The sequence below is a fragment of the Epinephelus fuscoguttatus genome, linkage group LG5, assembly GCF_011397635.1.
Source record: "Epinephelus fuscoguttatus linkage group LG5, E.fuscoguttatus.final_Chr_v1".
Lineage (NCBI taxonomy): Eukaryota > Metazoa > Chordata > Actinopteri > Perciformes > Serranidae > Epinephelus > Epinephelus fuscoguttatus.
In genome coordinates, this window is record NC_064756.1 from 34,756,708 (window position 1) to 34,777,852 (window position 21,145).

General features: G+C 40.9%; 2 protein-coding genes across 2 annotated transcripts; both read left to right on the top strand.

Annotated features, from left to right (window-relative positions):
• The first annotated feature begins 5,155 nt into the window (after positions 1–5,155).
• On the top strand, positions 5,156–10,714 carry si:ch1073-83n3.2 (uncharacterized). The gene is made up of 5 exons (XM_049576689.1): positions 5,156–5,192; positions 8,667–8,925; positions 9,237–9,270; positions 9,484–9,670; positions 10,359–10,714. The coding sequence occupies exons 2-5, from the start codon at positions 8,675–8,677 to the stop codon at positions 10,712–10,714; spliced, it is 828 nt and encodes a 275-aa protein (XP_049432646.1). The 5' UTR covers positions 5,156–5,192; positions 8,667–8,674.
• Positions 10,715–15,746: 5,032 nt separating this feature from the next.
• LOC125888919 (cytochrome P450 2G1-like) lies at positions 15,747–20,877 on the top strand. The gene is made up of 9 exons (XM_049576566.1): positions 15,747–15,975; positions 16,118–16,280; positions 16,409–16,558; positions 18,047–18,207; positions 18,350–18,526; positions 18,782–18,923; positions 19,634–19,821; positions 19,903–20,044; positions 20,263–20,877. The coding sequence occupies exons 1-9, from the start codon at positions 15,802–15,804 to the stop codon at positions 20,442–20,444; spliced, it is 1,479 nt and encodes a 492-aa protein (XP_049432523.1). The 5' UTR covers positions 15,747–15,801; the 3' UTR covers positions 20,445–20,877.
• The last annotated feature ends 268 nt before the right edge of the window (positions 20,878–21,145 follow it).

The window sequence follows — 21,145 nt, forward strand, 5'->3', positions numbered from 1 at the left end:
GGCTTTCTTGTCAGAATGGGCTTTCTGACAAAAAGGTGAAGCAGTGGAAATACTCCAAACATACCGTACACTTAAACTGTTTTTTGGGACAGAACATTTTTTAGGTGGCAAAAATATGTTTTGTTGCTGACCCAGTCCAAAGCAGAACACTGTTGAGCAGTACTCCTGCCACTTCTCCAAACGTAGAGGGCCAACAGACATCTTCTGTATGTAATATACCCCATGCAACCCCACTTCAAAAAATGTGAACTATCCCTTTAATGTTTTTTTTTTTACAATGACCGCCAGACAAGAGGATAAAGGTCTGTTGATGGAGGCTTGGGACAGTTAAGCAGTAGTAATAATAATCAGACTTTTCTGTATTGCTATCCCACATAACCAGCATTATGTCATCAGAATGTCTGGGAATTTGTTTGAACATACCTCTTCAGCCAAAACAGACCGAAGCATCATCAGCTGTAGTCTAAATAAATGCTGCTGTCCTTGATCCCCATCAGAAGGAGGGAAATGCAGCGTTGCGGTGTTGTTGCAGACTGTAATGTCTGAGGTGATTGTATATGTTTGGACAGAGATGGTGCTGGCACTTGCTGCCTGAGAGAAGGCGCTGCAGGGTTCACATACCATTCATGAATAATTGATTTGCTGTGTCAATTCCTGTTTTTTTTCCCTTTCCCATGAAAATGATGGGAGGTGCTGGGACTCAGGTTGAAGACCTGGATCCCACTGGCCCTTTAAGAGTGGCTCTGTGGACAGTGTTGTGTTCCCAGGGTCTTTAATGGAGACAGAGAGGGACTGAGAAAGACCCCATTGTATATGCTCTCTTTTCAATAGAGCTTGAGCAATGGTGCTCTCACTGCTCCCAGATAGAAGCACAGAGAGAGAGGCAGGGAGGGAGGGAAGAGGGTCACCGAGGGGGTCCTGTACAAGAAAGAGGGGTGTTCTACTCAAAAACACAAAGTTTTGAGGCTGGAAGGAGTGGATGTTTGGGTTTTGGGGGGGATGGGCATCAGCTCTGCAGAACTCAGTATTTAAGTTTAGGCCACACCAAAATCCAGCAAACCTGATTCACCACCAACACCAAGACTTAATCATGGACTTTTAGATGAAGCTAAAGTGGATTAACAACGTTGAAAGCACATGCTTACAGTTATAAAAACCAGCAAAACAAGTCATATGGACACCAGTTATTATGTCCTCTTACAAAGGCAGACTGCAGTGCCAATATCCTTGTTAGTCTCCACTGCCTGCTGAACAAAACAACCTGTTGGTTTTGAAGGAGAGCCCCTATTGGCTGCAAGACATGGGAAACACCTTCCTGCTGCTCTCCCAGCTCCAGGGTGACAGGGGATGCTAACAATGAGCTTACCTCTTCTTCTTCTTCTTCTTCTTCTTCTTCTTACTGCAGCCAGACACACTGCTACCCCCAACCTGTTGATACATCAAAAGCACTATAAATGTCACGTGATTGCCTGAAGTTTACAGGGACTCTTCTGCCCCCTGCTGCTGTCATATGCAAAGCCCTCATACTGCAAGTGAGACCAAATACTGCTTGACAGAAATGAGAGCAGTAACTCACAGATATATAGTAAATAAATACAAGGTGTGATGTTCAGTTATGTTATATTAGAAATAACTTGTGTAATTACTTCCAAAAATGTTTGTAGGCTGTGCTTTTGGCAAATAGTTACACACATTAAAGGGTTAATTTGGTACTTTTCAACCTGGACCCTATTTTCCCATGTTTTTGTGTTTAAGAGACTAATGGGAACAACAGTTTTTGAATTATTCAAGTACTGAGTGAGACTGCTGTGGTAAAACAGGCTGCAGTGTAACCACTTGGGGTATTTGTGTTCTGTCAATTTACATCCACAATTAGTACTTGTTTTTGCCATGGACAGGTTTAAATCATTATTTTAAGTGTCTGACAACATTACGGAAAGGATTCCTAAAGAGACAGACCTTTTTGTTAGAGAGTAAGATCCTTGATGTTTAACCAGAAACAGCCTCAAAAATAGTATCGTCAAACCCACCAGACTCCATTTAAATAAACAATAATTTTATCATTGTAAAACACACTTCAGTCAAAGTTGACAGAAACAAAATAAAATTTAAAAAAAGCCATTATTCCAACTATTCCAACAATCACCAATTACAGTTCGGTTGAAATAAACCCTCAATTCACCCAGTTAGATGTGGAAATAACTATGGGAAATAAGATAACTCTATACATGCTAAAATTACTTGTTATTTAAATGAAGTCTGGTGGGTTTGGCAATAGTGATTTCAGGGGTTTTACTGGTTCAACAAAAAGAATTTTACTCTTTAACAAAAATGTCTATCTCTGTGGGGATCCTATCCATAATGCTGTCAGACACTTATAATCTGAGCCTGTCAGTGGCAACAGCAAACTTTTTTTTTTTTTTTTTTTTTTTGATGGTGCACAAATGTCTTGAGTGGTTAATTTGCAACCTGCAGCAGTGAACACACCACCAGCAACACACAGCAGAGCAGATGCCTGATGAGCTCAGCCTTTCTGAAGTCTGACACTTTTAGATTTTGAGCATCTGCTTTTCTTTATGCATGTATAGAGTTCATTAAAATCCACTTGATAGCACAGATGTGTCAGATGGAAAAATAACAGTCACTGTGAGGATGAGAACCTGCTTTCCCATCAACACTTGGCTTTTCATAATGAGCTCTGTTTATGATCAACTTTAAACACAGCAGGTTATCACTGGGAATAAACTGACTCACTCACAACTGAAATAGGCTTCAAACAAATATTTGGCACATTGCGTGTGTCATGCTGTACATCTCAGATCATTTCTCCTTGATAACCTCTTCGTGAGAGATTTTATGCCTGTTTGGTCTTCTACAGACTCTGTGTATGTTTTATGTTGTTTGTGAAGCCCTTCTTTCAATTGTTGTTAGCACGAAGCTATTATTCTTCAGCCCCCTACCTGTTTTTATTAAGTTGTCAGGTGTTTGTTTTTAGTTTGAATGCATACAGTGAAACTCCTCTTGACTCAGAATTTATCTGGATAAACATGCAGGGCTGGACATCAGCTAACAGTTAAAACTACACCCACAGTCCCAGCTGAACATGAAAGTTTCATGTGTCCTGATTCTAGTGTAATGTAAGAATTTTTTAAAATTTAATTAAATCAATTGGGTCGGAATCATAGACAATGAGATAAGCACACATGAGGTTAGGGGGGTTTCCCCTGTTTAATGAGTTTTGTCCCTTGAAACCACAAGTTTTCATTCAGATGTATATACACTGTGCATGAAGAGATACGACTGATGGGGAAAAACGTAGCTTGAATTACTCCTTCTTGTACAGGGTTAATTATTAAATAAAAGTGTAGTTGCGTTCAAATATATATATATATATATATATATACATATATACATATACATATATATATATACAGATTTTAATTCCGCTTCTTCTTAAAGGGACGGTCCACCCCAAAATCAAAAACACATATTTTTCCTTTTACCTGTAGTGCTATTTATCAGTCTAGATTGTTTTGGTGTGAGTTGCCAAGTGTTGGAGATATCGAGGTAGAGATGTCTGCCTTCTCTTGGATATATGGAACTATATGGCACTCGGCTTGTGGTGCTTAAAGCACCAAAAAACAAACTCAAAAGCAATGTCTCTTTCCAGAAATCATGACCTTTACTAAAGATAATCCAAGACCTTGTTGTCAGCAGTTTCATGTGGGAACTAACAATTTTTTTTTCTACCAAGCTACACCTGCGAACCATATCATGGTGCACTTCATGGGAAGCGTGCATCTACTGTTAGCTCACTTAGCACCACTGAGCTAGCTAGCATTACAGCTCAGCTGAGAAGGACGCCATTAATGTTAACATCTCGCGCTGTCATGAACATAAGATTCACGTCTGGGAGTAGATGCACCCTTCTTTCGGCAAGATGATTTGGTTGCCAGTTGTAGTTACACAGAAAAAAAAAGTTACTACATGAAATAGTTCCATTATATTGGAGAGAAGGCAGACATCTCTACGGTTGATATCTCCAACACTTAGTAACTTACACCAAAACAATCAAGATTGTTAAATAGCACTACAGGTAAGAGGGAAAATATGCATTTGTGATTTTGCTATGAACTGCACCTTTAAGCTTCTTTCCCTGAATGCCTCTGGCAGCAGTGGGAGGATCACTGGCTTAGTACAGACCACCGCTCACCTAGAACTCCTAGATTTAAGCCCAGTGTTGGCACGTGTCAGGCTTGCTGAAGTCCTCTTGAGCAAGTCACTGAATCCTATGTGTCATCTCTGGCTAAATCCTAGTTAGGGTATTTTCTCCAAGAGATAAATCAATTGTCTGTCTGTCTGTCTTTCTCTTTTAGGCTTCCACTATCTTACAGCCCATTAATCCATGAATGTACTGTACAAACTGTTTGATTGTGTGGTCTCTCCTCGATCCCTCTTGTTACATAATGGTATTCCAACTGTGATAAGCAAGCACATGCCGAGACAATGAGAAGCATTAAATCCTGCTCTGACTTATGACACTGAAAATCAGTTAATATCTTGGAGGCTGTTGCTTGGATGGGCGTCGTGCCCCAGGTCTGGCCCAGATTAAAATCTTGGTTGGGCCTATCCACAGCACAGCAGCAACAGGCTTCCAGCTGTGCAGGAATAATAATCCCTCTGTTTTAATCTGGTTGAGCGGGAGGTGATCCAAGCCCTGACTCAGGAAGCTGTCCAAGGGCACAGAGATACACTCAGAAACAGGTCTGATGACAGTTTAATGATGAGCTATTATGAATCACCCATATGCTGTGTGCAAGACACAGGCTTAAATCTGTGCTCCTGAGAGACGAGCAGTATGGGAAACGTCCAACGTGACATCTGGTGATGGCCGCCATGAGAATCATAGGATGTTTCTGGTGGGATTTATCCATCGCTGTTGTGATTATTTGGCCTCATGTGATGTTTATGTGTGCATAAGCAGGGACGGTTCCAATTCCACTCACAACAGCACGGGTTTAAGGAAGGAAGGCCTAAATAGTGGGGATTAGTCTTCCTCTCTCTCCCTCTCTCTCTCTCTTTTACCCTATTTTCCAACATCAAATGCTCTGTCTCTCATTTAGTCTCTGTTGCTGTGATGACCACAGGCATGAGCACAGCAGGCGTTCATCGAGGCTTCCTCAGGAAATATGGTAGGCCTGCTTTGATTCCTTTATCCGTGTGCAGTTCCGTGCCTTCATTAATGGGCGACAGACTTTATTTCTTTGTCTGATCCTGTTTGTGCTCATTCTACTGTATTTACTTCAGCATTAAATGTAGGTTAATTGATGCCCTCCTCTCCAACAACTTAGCAAACAAACAATAATGATAATAATAAATAACGTATAATTTAAAATGGTACTATGCAAATATTGTCTTCTTCCCTCCGATGGCATTTTTAATAATAATAAAAATGATAATAATACACTTTGTTTATATAGTGCTTTTTTAAAAAAAAAGTTACAAGGTGTTTTATAAATTTAAAAATGTTAGACAATAATAAAAAAGAAATTAAAAACAGTCTTAAGTCATACAACACGGCAGAAAGACACTGATGAACACTTATGAACACGTTCAGGTGAACCTCATTGGCAAGACTAGAGGCTGTAACCCTCATTTTTCCCTTATGTTTGATGAATGTCAACAAAATAAAAATAAGATTACAATTGGTATGGCTATGTCACCTATAGGAAGATCCGAAAATCTGGATATGCAGACTGTGAATGATCAGAATTGATGTCATTATTTGGTCTTCGTAGAGAGTTTTGATCTAAAATTGCCATAAATTACGGTGAAATACAAAAAAGCTGTCCTTCAAACCTAATTGAAAGCCAAAAATAAAACAAATGATTATACTTTTGGAGGATCTCAGATCTTTTAGTTGACAAAATTACACCTTTACAGTATTTATTAGACAAATTTAGACTTACTGTATTGAGTGTGTTGGACTTGTGATATTTTCTGCCCAAGGAGTGATACGTTTTTGGTGTTTATTCCTCTAAGAATAGCTGTAAACTTAACAATGAGCGAAGAGGATCAACACACCAACTCTAAAGATGAGTGATATCAATCTGAAAGTCACTTTGTGTGATATAATCGCTCCCAGATGTGTTTTTACAGAATGACGAGATGTTGGTTTTGAAAGCCAAGTCAGGCTCAGGACTCAGCCAGTGTCTCATGTCTTTGTGCTAATGTTACATCTGTTTTATATCTCCACTGATTTCATTTGATAGTGGCGTCATCCGGACTGAGGCAGAAGATACTGTGTTGTCAGCAGTTCAGATTCATTTTGTAATGATCTTTCTCTCTTAACAGTGGACTCTATTAATACTATTAAACCTTCATGTTTTATGATGTCAAATCTATAAAGGTGTTAGTAAATCAGTAGATGTGTCTGATAACAGGCAGCCTATCTAAACTCATACCTCTCTTCCTCTCTCTCTCTCTCTCTCTCTCTCGCACAAAATCCACCTGTTCATCTTTAATCCTCTGTATGGAGAAATAGAGCAGATCTTCTTCGTCCATCAACATGTGCTCTCCATCTATTATCAGTATTACACAATAGGCAGCTGTCTGGGACACTTACAATCTAACGGCATCGTGTGTCCTGTCCTGAATAAAAACAGTATGTTCCAAACACAGAGGCTGTTGTTTCTATGGGTTAAAGGTCCCTGTTAAGAGATACACATATTTTGCACCCTTAATATGAAATATGTTGACTAACGGTGCACTACTGTGTAGAGACGTGCCCTAAATGGCTGGTTTCAAGGACGAGGAGATTCAGGTATAATTATTTAAATGAAGCTTTCACACCTTCATGCTGCTCTGTGCACTGTTGTTTACTGCCTGTGGCTAGTTTAGAATTTAGGCCACACGCAATTGCATTCTGTTATAGTCAGGTTTAGAACAGCCTGTAATTTAAATGCTGTCCAGGTAAATGAAAGAACTACAGTATGAAAATTGCATTTGTAAAGCAATGTTATGCTTAATGGACATTCACACATGATTTCTTGGCCGAGAATTTCCTCTTTTGCAGTGTGTGCAAGTACTTTATTTGTGAAATGTATCCACTTTTGATTTTTGTTGACCGAAATGTGACTATTCAGCTCTGACGTCATTTATCAGGACAGCAGTTGGCGCTGTCGTTGTTGTATTGTGTGTTTTTGATTTGTGATATTATTCAATCACAATAGTTATCAATGATTTGGTCATTCATTCATTCATTCATCTTCTAACCGCTTCATCCTCTTGAGGGTCGCGGGGGGGCTGGAGCCTATCCCAGCTACATCGGGCGAGAGGCAGGGTACACCCTGGACAGGTCGCCAGACTATCGCAGGGCTGACACATAGAGACAAACAACCATTCACGCTCACATTCACACCTACAGACAATTTAGAGTCTCCAATTAACCTAGTCCCCAATCTGCATGTCTTTGGACTGTGGGAGGAAGCCAGAGTGCCCGGAGAGAACCCACGCTGACACGGGGAGAACATGCAAACTCCGCACAGAAGGGCTCCCACGCCCGGGATCGAACCGGCAACCCTCTTGCTGTGAGGCGAGAGTGCTAACCACCACACCACCGTGCCGCCCTGATTTGGTCATAATACTAAATAAAAAAAAAAACATCATTTAATAGAGTGCAGTCCAAAGCACAGCCTCAAAAAATTGAGTCAACACACAGACAACTAAAGGAGGACTCAAAAGTGAACTGAGCATTTCAAAATTTTAGGTTTTTCATGCTAAACAAAAATGAATGATAGCAAATAGATACAACTGAAAAAATCAAACTCTTCACTGTGTTGACAGAGTGCAGGCACATGCAAAACTGCCCGGAGTTTTAAAGATGATTGATCGTTTTTAGCCAGGCTAGCAGCACGGCTTTATGGATGAGAAGTTGGTCTGTTATTGGACTTCAGACTGAAAAATCTCAACAACTATTGAATGGATTTCCATGACATTGGTTGTGGTTCCAGGAGGACAAATCCAAACAGTTTTAGTGATTCCCCAACTTTTCTTTATGAGTTCAGAATAAAAATGTTTCTGATTAAGCAGTGCCTTCAAGCTTGTTCAGGCCGTCAAGTCGAGCTACACAGATTCATACACATGGCTCATACCTCATCCTCCATTTGTCATCTCCCATTTGGCAATCTTTGTAAGCTGCAGAGCTTGCCCTCTGCCCTGTCAATGCCGCTGCTGCCCTACATCAGTATTACTGCTTGCTCTTTAAGCCCCAACTCCACAACAGCACCACACATGGGGGGGTATTTAGGTCAGGGTCTAGATGTCAAACTTTAACTATGTTCTGCTGTTGCAATAGGCCTGATCATTTCAGACATGATTTGTTTGACTGACATAGTAATAATTATCAAATACCTGCAAACATTCCTATCAGCCTAAGCTATATTTTGTGTTTTGTGCTAATTAGGCACTGCTGCCAACATAGTAGTGGACTATTAGTCCTACTTTTTTTAACTTCTTCTGTCCAGATTTTCACCATCTATTTTCATCTACAGTATCACCATAAATCATCCAGTATAACTGCACTATTTGACTTTAACAAAAGCAAAACCAAGGAGACTAACTCTACCCCATAAACATGCCCCTCTTGTTTCTTTTATTTGCTGCAGGGGGGTTTATGTTCAAACAGTGGAAGGAGAAGTATATCGTGCTGACCCTGGAGGGAAGTTTGTTGGTGTGCCGAGATGCAGAGTCCCCTCCAGACCAGGTGGTTGCACTACAAACCAACTGTGAGATGATTGTAGAGGGACGAGAAATCCTGGACCTGCCTAAGTTGCCTCCAGGGGGCAGGAGGGACTGCTGCTTCGCCCTCATCCTGCCACAAAACAAATTCCTGCTGCTCCTCACTGACAATCCTGATGACTGCAAGTGGGTCTCTCTCTCTCTCTCCCTCTCTCACTCACACACACACACACACACACACACACACACACACACACACACACACACACACACACACACACACGAACATGTCCTTTGGCCCATTCATTATCAGATGTTAACTGCAGATAGTGACAGACACACATGCTGGAATTTAGGTCTCCTTTGTCCCACTTACTATCAGTCATGTTTACTGCTGAAGGTTAACAGATCATACTGAACTTTTTCCGTTGTTGGCATAATAATCTACATGCCTGGATCTCGTTCTATGAAATGACTTGTCATTTTACCTTTTACAGTCTGTGGCTGAATTTGATCAGGAAAGTGAGAGAGGTGAGTCAGCAGTTTTGGCTCGAGTCTGGTCCTGCTGTTGCTTCATTCAGCCTTGTCCTCATGTCTTCATCCCAAAACATCACCTCCCAATCCTAAAATTGTGTTCATACATAAGTTTCTAATAATATCTGTTGGCTGTTCTAATAACATGGTGTTGCTGTTACACAGTGTATCTCTGTGACATAATAACCCTGCATTTGTCTCATTTCCTAGGGTGTTATGTCACCCCTGACCATTCAGAGACAGTGCAGCATCACTCCCTGTATCACCGACAGAGACCCCCTGCCTGACTCCTCCAGTGATAAAGACCCTGGGTCCCCGAGGTTTTGTGAGGGCACGCCTCCTTTGTCTCGAGTCACTGAACGGGGAGGTTCATTCAGAGACAGAGGCCAAAACCAAGGTCAGCTGTCAGGTCAACCAGATGTAGTAAATCACAATTTCATGGGGCTCTATGCAAAATTCAGAGCGATGATTTGACTCTACACTGTTCTCAACATGGAGGTGGCTGAGCCAGCAGCTAACAGTGCCAAACAATAGCAACAGTGCTGACAGAGCCAACAGTGTTAATAAGGGGGGAAACAGAGGATGGGCGCGGTGACACCAACCAGATTTGGCTGTAACTGTCGTATGAGCGCAGTGCAGTGTGATGGTGATAAGCTGGCCAGTGGGATACACATATGCACTGACACGCACGCATGGCCAGACTGCCTTACCACAACAAACCACAGAGAAGCTCAGATTGCAACACACAGAGGTAGCTCGACTTCATTCTCTGCACATGATACTGTTACTCCACCATATTTTTTACATAGCAAATAGTGGTTTGATGCTATAATATTGCTCTGAATGTTGAAGAGAGCCCATTAAAGCTGCATTATGGATCATATACTAAAGAAAACATACTTTTTATATTATATTGCATTTCAGCCAATGTATCCTCCTAAATTCTACACACTGGTCCTTTAAAGGTTAAAGGCAGGGGAATGACAGAAATTAATTTAGTTTAAATAAAGAGCAAAAAGGTGAAAATCTTCAAAACTTATCTACATGCATATTGTTGATATTATTTTTTCGCATTACCTCTGCAGCCAGTGTACCACGACGGCCTTTTCGCAGTGTTTCTGTGGCCCCCCCTCATCGTGTGTCTGATTGTCTTCGCCATGGCAACAGCAGCGATGCACGGGCGGTGCGGGCAGTGTGCCTGCTGATGGGAGGGGCAGCGGCCTCTTCTGCCCTGGGCTACCTCAACTCCTGCTCCCCTTCTTCTCCCCTTGCCAGCAGAGCCCCAGAGATCGCTCATGGCGCAGGGGGCTTCTCTGAGCTCCCCGCAGGAGGCTCTTTCCATGCCTGCAGCCAGGACGTAGACTCCCCTCACTTCAACAGCTTCGACTTTGAAGGAGACTCCGACTTCGATGCATTTGACTGTGGAGGATTTGCGTTTTAGTTTTGACTAGAAAGACTGAGAGAGAAACTGTTTCAAAGACCCTTTTCTTCTCATTGAAATCCCTGTGTTGGTATTCCTTTAAGATATAAGGGCATTGTAATTAATTAATCACTCATTTGTTATCTATGCGTCTAATTTATAAATTAATGAAGGTGTTCTTCCTGGCTTTACGCCCATGCTCCTCAGGTAAATCATTCATGATCTTGACTCCTCTGAACACTGTCTGTGTTGTATCAGTCTTTCCATGCCTCAGGACGGCTTGAGGTTAACTCAGTGAGCAGTGTGGAGGTTCCAGACAGCCACACTGACGTTTATGAGGACATTTTAGTCTTTTAAAGAAATACTTTACCCACAAAATGACTATTTGTATAACAGTTACTCACCCAGTGTTACCTTGAATTCATGAAGAAAACTTTGTTTCTTGCATGCCCTAAAGGTGAATGAAGAATCCAAAGACAGACATTTAACTGCAGCAAAACGATGTCAAAACACACAACTTGTGTAGTATAATCCAAGTCTCTTTTGTGCAGTTGTATTTGGTGCCATGCCAATATTCCGACGGCCCAAAATTCCAAAGCCCCATAATCCTGAAAAAAGTCGCATCCACAGTTCTGTTTCTCAGAAAATACACACTCTCTGCAGTTAGCATTTCTCAGTTGTCCGAGCCACCAATTGTGAGTGTTTTAACCGAACCTTTCGGCATTTCACAGTAACATTTGAGACACCGATCCCTGTCTTTTTTTACCAACCCTTTGCAGTTTCTCAGTGGTGTTTGAGCTACTGATCCCTTGTTTTTTTTTCCAAACCTTTGCAGTGTTTCCCAGTGGCATGTGAGCCACCGAACCAAGGTGTTTTTCATTAACCCTTCCCTGCTTTTACAGTGACTTGTGCCGCCACACGTGGGTGTTGTAAGCCAAAACATGATCATTTTCCAACCATAACCAAGTGTTTTTTGTGCTTAAACCTGACCACACATTCACCACAGTATTGTTGAAAAAATGTAAGGTAGCCATGGATTACAGAAACTTACAATGCAAACATTGCTTCTGGTGATTGAGTTGTCCAACTGCAGGGAGTGTTTATTTTCAGAGAAACAGGACTTGGGAGCAATGGGCATTTGTTTTTGGGATAACAGGCTGTAGGAGAAATGGCCAAACAGAATTTTGGGCCATCTGAACAATGGCCCTGCCATTTTGTGGGTGGAATATTCAGTTAGCAGTTGTGTTTCTCTACTGTTTGTCTCATCAGTGTTCATTTAATACTTTTTTTTTTAAGGTTTGACCTCTGTGAATATTTATCCGTATTCTTGGCACTTTGCTTGGTTCCTTTTGCCCTGCTTTTAGAAACCGCCCCCATTACCCACCATCTGCACAAACCAGCATCTCACATGAAATGCAGTCCAAAGGCGAACTCTAAATAAATCCTGCTGTCACCATGACCGTGCGTCTTTCTCTCTACATCCATCTGCTGTTTGCTGGCTGGCATGGAGCCGCAGTGCAGACAGCAGGCCAAGGGTTGGAGAGGAGGGATGATGGAGCAGATTTGCACAAGAGGGGGATATGCAGAGCCTGAACGGCCGTGTGTGCTTATGTGGGATTTTGTCGAACAGTAAAAAAATAATCTCATGGGTTTATAGCTCATGTGTTGGATTTGGAGTTATGTACAAGCTTGTGTGCGCTCTCAGTTTTTACACTCAAATGGGCTTCATGTGCGGTGATGAACATCCAGAAAAGCCTTCTTTTGTCACGTACAAGAAGGACTCGACTGACACAGTGATCATGATGCCATAAATAAAGAGAAATTGTTATTTTACACACAGATAACTATAAATCATCGACATCCTGGAGAATACTTCCTTTCAAAATATAAATATAACTGCTTAGAAGTAGTTTTTGATAATCTTTAGTTTATCTTGCCACACATATCACTATGTTTATCATATCATGAATGTTGTGCAATACATCAAAGCCTTGTTGCTTAATATTGGTATGACTGCCAACCAGGCCAAACAGCCTCTGAAAGGAACAAGTTGTGTGGGCTGGTAATTATAGTTAAATATACAGTAGATACAAATGTGTTTGACAACATGCACTACTAAGGCACAGGTTAAAGTAAATGGTGTTGGTGTTGCAGCTCTGTCTTTAAAGTTTAAGAGTTAAAATTGAGTTTTAAGAGCTTTTTTCCCATGTACCTACCAACTTTCTGTTAAATATGAACAACAAACACTTTAAACACAAAACTAGAGACTGGCAGAAAGTAATTCAGTATGAGAGACCAACAAGGAGACGACGAGAATACAAAGTGCAGAGAATGTTATGGGATTTTCAATTAACTGTGATGTTGGCAGTGCTGGTCTTAGCTTTGCTGTGGCTATTTAGCATGAAAACCCACACACATATGAAATCTGTCAAAGTTCAGCAATTAATCAGTTTAATTCTTTTAGTTTGTATAATCGTGAATGTTGCAGTCTGATAAATCACGTCTTGGTCCAGCTCAGTGAAATTTAGAGGCCTGTGATGATACTGTAGCTGGGCTGGCAGTGGATCATTATTCAGTGAAGGAGCCCCTGGTGGAGCAGGCAGATAACTTCAGTGACAGAGTGCAAATACAGACTTAACTCAAATTTACCAAGAACAAACAAAGGGTGCGTTCAAATCTCTTATCAATGAAAACAGTGATTCCTTTCCAGTGTCTTGCATGTAGCTTTTTGAGTGTCAACCCAATTGGCAGAATAAAATGTTGGCCTTGTACTGTATGTCTCTGCAAACCATGGATACATTATATTTGTACATTATCACGTGACGGATATGTTGAAACTTTACCTTTTTTTAAAATTTAAACAAGCTGTGGTTATCGTGCAGCTGTGTTTAGGCAGAAAAAGCACAATACCAGCTTTTGGTAGCTGCAAACAGAGCAATGTTTAGGTTTTTATTCATGTTCATTTGGGCTGGTGTTATAGTTTATGCTTTTGATCGCATTTGATTACTCTCTTCATATCTCATTTATTATAAAGCTGTGTTTTAAGATTTACAGAGTCTGTCTTCTATTTGCTGCTGCTCTGTTGGCCTGGCCACTGTGTAAGTTAATAAAACATAATTTTTCTCCATATTGTTAGGTTTGGGGATCAGTAATGGACATTAAACACTGACAACGCTCACAGATTATGGGATGGATGCAACAGGACAGGAGAGTGAATGTAGAAGATTTAACACAGTCAAAGGTGTGTTTTCACATTTAACAACCTAAACGGGACCAAACAAAACAGTATCTTTGGCATTAAAAGTTTGACACACACAATAGATGCTAAGAGCAGCAGCCAGACAAAAAGAAGATCAGAATTTTGACCAAATCAGAATTTACAGATTAATTTACAGAATAAACAAGATGAATGATAGTGTGAAAGCTTTGTGGGACTGGTTGCCGCGTTTATCTCTCTCTCTTCAGCCACATCCTTTAATCCTCACCTCTTTCTAATGACACGCAAAATAAACATAGAATATGTTACATAACTGTTTAATATGCTGACGCTCAACTCATAGGCTTCATTTACTAAGATACAACACACAGTATGTTATGCTGAATTACACTTTTATTTGAGTGCAGCGTGCATGGTAATTTAGGCTAATAAAAAAGATCATTTCAGTAATGAGTATTTGCACTTTGCCACTGTATGTTTGTGGCTGCTGTTATGATTTTGTGCTGTGTTTTTTATTGTCAATGGCAATGAGCCTCAGAGTTTATTGTTTTTAGACCACAGTGATTGTAACTACTACTGTGCAGATGCATATTGTATTTTTACTCTTCACATTACTTCAATCAATCTTTTGGTGAAAACAAAGATCAACAGGGGCCCATCTGCTAGTTTTTGTCCCCCCAGCATGTTATTCCAGTCATGACTACTGGCCTCCTGTTGACAGTACAGGTTCAACCCAAACCACAGACACATTACATTTGCATGTTTTTATGTGGCACATATCGAAACTTTACATTTCCACAACCCTGTGGTTAACATGTGGCTATGTTCAGCCACAGAAACCACTTGGTTATGAGTAGTAAAAGATAATGTTTTGGCTTAAAATACCCAGTTTTGGGGGCACAATCCTTGGCAGGAAATGCAGCAATGTTACAGGAGAAAACAAGCACTTTTCTTGGTACCATCCCAGCTGGAAAAACAGCAAGGGGTTGCTACAAAACACCCATGTTTGGGGGCTAAAAAGCAGCTGTAAAAAGAGGCATGGCTTGCTAAAAAAAACACTCACCTCTGGGGGCTATAAAGCTGCAGGAAAAACAGCAACATGTCCCTAAAAAACACTCATGTTTAGTGCCTAAAAAGCCATTGGAAACACATCAATGGTTCGCTAAAAAAAATAACCACTTTTCATGGCCCTATCCCTGCTGGAAAAACAGTGACAGGTCACCAAAAATCATCCATTATTGGGGGCTGCAGCAATTACAGAACAACAAGTTTTGTTGTTTGTTGGTATGGAACAGTGGTCTGCAGCTTGGCAGCCATCTCGCCTTGGTGTCACACCATCCACCATCCCTTCCACCTCCTGATGACAAAATCAGCTCATATACTATGTCCCTTTAGAAATGTTGATATGATACATATGACATGTGCAAATATTAATGTATTCATAATTTGCAGAAGTGTACAATATCATTTTCTTCAGGCGACTGGGCTGCAGGTTTCTCATTTTTTAAACAGTTTCAGCATGATAACAATACTCCAAAGTTAATGATTTTCTGTTTTTTTTAAATGAACTTTGAAACATTTAGTAAAAGAAGTGCTAAAAGTGCATGTTCATTCCTGTCAGTTGGAGAGAAGAAGTGAATTGCATGACAAATGAGATATTAGCTTTGACAGCCTCGCTTCACACTGGCTTTTAGTCAATAAAAACACTAATCAGGTGAAGGTGAACTGAGATAAACTGTTCAGTCACATGGTTCACCTGTGGCCTAATACAGTGCTCCTGCCAACAACCTGTTACACATAAACAGATTCAGATATAAACACCACTCACAGGCTAAAAGCAGGTAGAGATCTGTTGACCAGCGCAGAGTCAAGAAGACAAGGTGTAAAGAGCATGATGGAGTTTTCTGCATCAGTGATTTTGGCAGGGCTCATTTTAGCTCTGCTGTGGTTGTTTAGTGTCAAGAACAGTAGGAAGCATCGTTTGCCTCCAGGACCCTTTGCACTTCCTCTCATAGGAAACCTGCCACAGCTGCAGAAAAATGCACCGTTTAAAAGCTTCATCAAGGCAAGAATTTATTTTGCACTATTCACACTGATTGAGGGCTGTTTAATCAGTCGTACAGAATTAGATTTTGGATTGCACGTTTACTTTTGCACAGATCACATTTGCATCACAATGTTTCCTAATAAATCATGTCTTTTTGTAGCTCAGTGAAACCTACGGCCCTGTGATGACATTGCACCTGGGCTGGCAGAGGACAGTTGTATTGGTAGGATATGACGCAGTGAAGGAGGCTCTGGTGGACCAAGCAGACGACTTCACAGGCAGAGGACCACTGCCATTTCTGCTCAAGGCTACCAAGGGCTATGGTAACACAAGACACTTGAAAATCTGTCACCTCTGTCAAGGGATCAGTGATTTTTAATTGTTTCGTGCCTGCATTCACTGCATGTCTCTGTATCTACATGACAAACAAGCACACATTTCCTTTTGTCAGGTTTGGGGATCAGTAATGGAGAGCGTTGGCGGCAGCTGCGACGTTTCACATTGACCACGCTGAGAGACTTTGGGATGGGACGCAAGGGGATGGAAGAGTGGATCCAAGAGGAGAGCAAACACATGAGGGCCCGCATAGATACATTCAAAGGTGTGTTTTCAGTTGTGCAAGAGCACATATTTCACACAGGGTTGATGTGAAAGGGGATTATTACATAATCTGTCATGTTACATTTACTTTGAACTGTGCTGAGTCACAGCTTAAGTCCTGTTCCAGTACAGCACAATGAAATATGACCAACAAGAAATTTAGCATTACATCTGGGATTTGAGATACGCTGAAAGGGGCGTAGGCTTTGTTTCAACACTGATTGTGGGGGGCAAATTTCCTGCATTCTGTTGAATTTATATGCACCAATTTGTGCCTTTTCTGCATGAATGTATGGGGTAAATTAGTCTTGGGTAGTTTCAAGGTATTATGACATACCAAGGTATTTAGAAATCCTGAATGTATGATTTTCATTACCATCAAAAATATACACACTCCTCTTTCTATTAAACTGATATGGCTGTACCCCAATGCTGTATTGGGGTAATGTGGTGTAGTGCACAACATGTGCCACCAGAGGTCAGTCTCTACTGGTGCAATGGGCATCTGAGCCAAAAAACATGCCAACTGCCAGGGTGTGGGGAAAATGTTAGAGGACTACTGTTTGGGAGTATTGCCACATATAACTTTATCTTGTGATGACGTCCTCTGAGCTTATTCCCTATCTGTTTATTATTCTATGGGCCGTAAGTATTTGGACTCAGCTAAATGTGTCTAAGTAGGCTATTGCATATAAGAAACACAGCACTGTAGGCTAGACAATGAGATACATACTTCAGTGACTTGATCAGCAGCAACTCAGCGTTTACACACATACTAGCTACTACAGTATATACACATGTGAAATGTCAGGAAAGTGTTAAGGTATAAAAAAAAAATAGATACTGCCCAAACCTAGAGTAAATATATTTAATTTTGTCAAAATAAAAGTCCTTTGTTGCTTACATTAATTTATTAGGGTGACAAATGCATGTTCTAAATATTGAGGGTGACAAGTCCCCTGCATCCCACCTGAAATATATTCCTATGCAATTAATTATTGTCTGTATTAATATGTATGACTGCACAAGACATACTGTAGATCTAAAGCTGACAACTGCAAAGAGAGTGTGGAAGCTTTGTTAGATTGCTCGGTGTGTTTGTATCTCTTGCTTCAGCTGCCCTCTTTTATCCTTATCTCTGTCTGATGGCAGTTTGTCCAAAGTAAACACAGGATGTTACATAACCTGTTAAAACACTGGAGTTTCACTCACAGCCTTGATTTACCAAATAGGACATTTTAAACTGCATTTATATTTGAACAAATAAGTGGTAAATCGTCTCACTGGATGAGATCAATTTTATCAATGTGAATTTAAATAGTACTCTTATTGAATGCTTTTACCTTTTTTATTGACCATAAAAGATTATGATTGAAGAAGCTGTCTAAATAAACATATGAATGGCAGGTAAAGTGTGTTCTCAGTGGATTTTTGTCATTCACATAATTTTTTCCCCTTCTGATTAATATGTTTTCCTCTTCTCCTACAGGTATACCATTTGACCCCACGTTCTTGTTGAGCCGCACTGTGTCCAATGTGATCTGCTGCCTGGTGTTTGGTGAACGCTTCAGTTATGAAGACAAGAGCTTCCTACACCTCCTCAACATCATATCTGAGATTTTAAAGTTCAACAGCAGCTTTAGGGGTCAGGTAAGGAGGTGGGAGGCTGATGGTCCTCCAAATACAGATCAGTGTTTATTTAAGTCTGGTTTTCATATGGCTTCCTTATATCATATGCCGTATTTTCATTGAGAGACAGAGCTGCAGTGTGCTGTGTGCTTCCCACCCACAGATGTACAACATCTTTCCCTGGCTCCTAGAGCATCTGCCTGGCAACCAGCATACTGTTTTTGTCCAGGTTGATGAGGTGAGAGAGTTTATCAAAATGAAGATCCAAGAGCACAAAGAGACACTGGACCCCAGCTCCCCGCGGGACTATATTGACTGCTTTCTCATCCGAATGAATCAGGTTGGACAAAACTTCATTTGTTTTGTTTAGAGAACCTGAGACCATAACTTTCACCTTGAAGTTTCACCTGTTCATAAAAGTTACCACTTAACATCTCCTCAGGCGCTAACGATGGTTTCCTTTATGTAGCTGTGGCAGTTCTAAATTTTGGAATAAAATTATTTAATTATTCAAATGTTGCTGACATCAGACAGAACTGTTGACTCCTTACATTGTTTTGCATCCTAAGACATGTTTACTCCTTTGTCCTCCCAGGAAAAGGACATTCCCACAACTGAGTTCAACTATGACAACTTGGTCGCTACAGTGATGAATCTCTTCCTGGCAGGAACAGAAACCACCAGCACCACCATCAGATATGCCCTCGGTGTGCTGGTCAAATATCCCAACATACAGGGTAGGTCCCCTGACCTGACACAGCGATCTGATTTTAACCAGTTCTATTATGGTTGAGAACTGAATAATCCTAACCTTTTGTGGGGTCCCATGTTCGGGCAGCAAATTTGCATTTCTTAGGTTGGTGAAGGCATGACCTGCCCTACTCTTCCGCTGATTGGCTTCATAGCAATGTTGGTTAGGTTTAGTCAAGAGGACTGAGACTGGTTAGGGTTGGGTTGAGTTGAAAGAGAAACAGGGCAGCATCGGTGGTGTGGTGGTTAGCACTGTTGCCTCACAGCAAGAGGGTTCCTGGTTCGATGTCGGGTGCGGGAGCCCTTCTGTGCAGAGTTTGCATGATCTCCCCGTGTCAGTGTGGGTTTTCTCCGGGTACTCCGGCTTCCTCCCACAGTCCAAAGACATGTAGGTTGGGGACTAGGTTAATTGGTGACTCTAAATTGTCTATAGGTGTGAATGGTTGTCTGTCTCTATGTGTCAGCCCTGCGATAGTCTGGCGACCTGTCCAGGGTGTAAGAATGTCAGGGTAGGCCAGTCAGAGGCAGAGTGAGGCAGAGTGGGGTGGTCATGTCTTTGCTATCCTAGGAAAGGCACATTTGCATCTGTGAATGTGCCGTTATATTAAAAATCGAAAATTAAATTTAAAAAAAGGAGAGAAAAAAGAACTGAATAATCCTCTACCTGCCTAATAACATGTTTTGTCGTCCTGTACAGAGAAAATGCAGCAGGAGATTGACACTGTGATCACAAAAGGCCTTTGCCCAAGCATGGAGAACAGGAAGTCCCTCCCTTTCACAGATGCTGTCATCCACGAGGTGCAGCGTTTTCTGGACATTGTTCCTTTCAGCCTCCCTCACTACGCACTCCACGACATCTCTTTCAGGGGTTACACAATCCCCAAGGTAATGTTGATCTCAAAGGTATCATATTTATGAGATAAAAGATAGAGTATTACACTAACATCATATCTAACACCTCAATAGGACACTGTGATTATTCCCTTGTTGCACTCTGTGCTGAAAGAGGAAAAGCAATGGGCAACTCCCTGGTCCTTTAACCCCGAGCACTTCTTGGACCAAAATGGCAACTTCAAGAAAAATCCTGCTTTCCTGCCATTTGCTGCAGGTAAAACACCATCCTCAGTTTGTACATCATCAGTTAACGTGAATATTTACAAACCTCATGCTAATATGTGTTTTATTTGGTAGTCCTGTTTGTGCATGTGGTTTGTCCATGACTGATGGGTCATTTTATATGTCTTACTCATTGCCCCTCTTCAATCACAAGCAATATATATATTTTTTTATTTACAGTGTTCTGTTTGTGATTGTGTCTCTCCACAGGGAAGAGAGCCTGTGTTGGCGAGTCTCTGGCTCGTATGGAGCTTTTTCTCTTCCTGGTGTCACTGCTGCAGAATTTCACCTTTTCCTGCACCGAAGGCCCCGACAGTATTAACCTCATTCCTGAGTACAGCGGCTTTGCCAATTTACCTCGCAGGTACCAGATCATTGCCACACCACGGTGAGAAGAGGAGAAACACTCAGACTCCTTCTATCGTCGCTTAAAGCATTCTGAGTCACTCACAAGGACACGTCTATAACACACATTGCTTCATTTTGACACAGCAGTGTTTGTGTACAGTTGCTGTTTGCTGATACCTGACTGATAACACAGGCAGTCTCATCAAACTCAAAATTTAAGCAACAGTTTATCTCCAGGCATAATTATAAATTGTCCTATCTTTTGCTTTGGTTGTCTTTTTCCATATATTTTTCGTTTTGTATATATCTGTATGAATCAATTCTTGGTTCCTGTGTTAATTGTGAACATGTTTTCTTTATAACAAGAAATTCTATTCTTTTTAACAAAAATATATTTTAAATAATACTGAGTTTGATTGGAAGAAGAGCTGCCCACTTGTGAAAATTAAAATGTTGAAAAACACTTGAAAAAAAAAATCATTTCAGACTCTTTTTATTTGACAAATGTCATTTCATATCTTTGACCTATATATTTATATGTCTAAGTTTGGTGGGAAATCGTAATAGTGACTGTTAATACCAAGGTCTTCAATCATCAAATGAATTGTCACTGTTAAAGCTCTCTATTTCAATATTCTAATTTTAGCAAAAGGACACTCAACAACTGCATTTCAAGAAAATGTCCCTAATTGAGACAAATATTTCATCCTTTAACATGATATTAACTGTTAGCATTATAGCATAG

Coding starts and splice junctions, on each gene's coding strand:
- si:ch1073-83n3.2 (XM_049576689.1), top strand. CDS start 8,675: ATGTTCAAACAGTGGAAGGAGAAGTATATCGTGCTGACCCTGGAGGGA. Junction 9,271..9,483: donor TGATCAGGAAAGTGAGAGAG/GTGAGTCAGCAG, acceptor CTCATTTCCTAG/GGTGTTATGTCACCCCTGAC. Junction 9,671..10,358: donor AGACAGAGGCCAAAACCAAG/GTCAGCTGTCAG, acceptor TTACCTCTGCAG/CCAGTGTACCACGACGGCCT.
- LOC125888919 (XM_049576566.1), top strand. CDS start 15,802: ATGATGGAGTTTTCTGCATCAGTGATTTTGGCAGGGCTCATTTTAGCT. Junction 18,208..18,349: donor ACAGCAGCTTTAGGGGTCAG/GTAAGGAGGTGG, acceptor TCCCACCCACAG/ATGTACAACATCTTTCCCTG. Junction 20,045..20,262: donor TTTCCTGCCATTTGCTGCAG/GTAAAACACCAT, acceptor GTCTCTCCACAG/GGAAGAGAGCCTGTGTTGGC.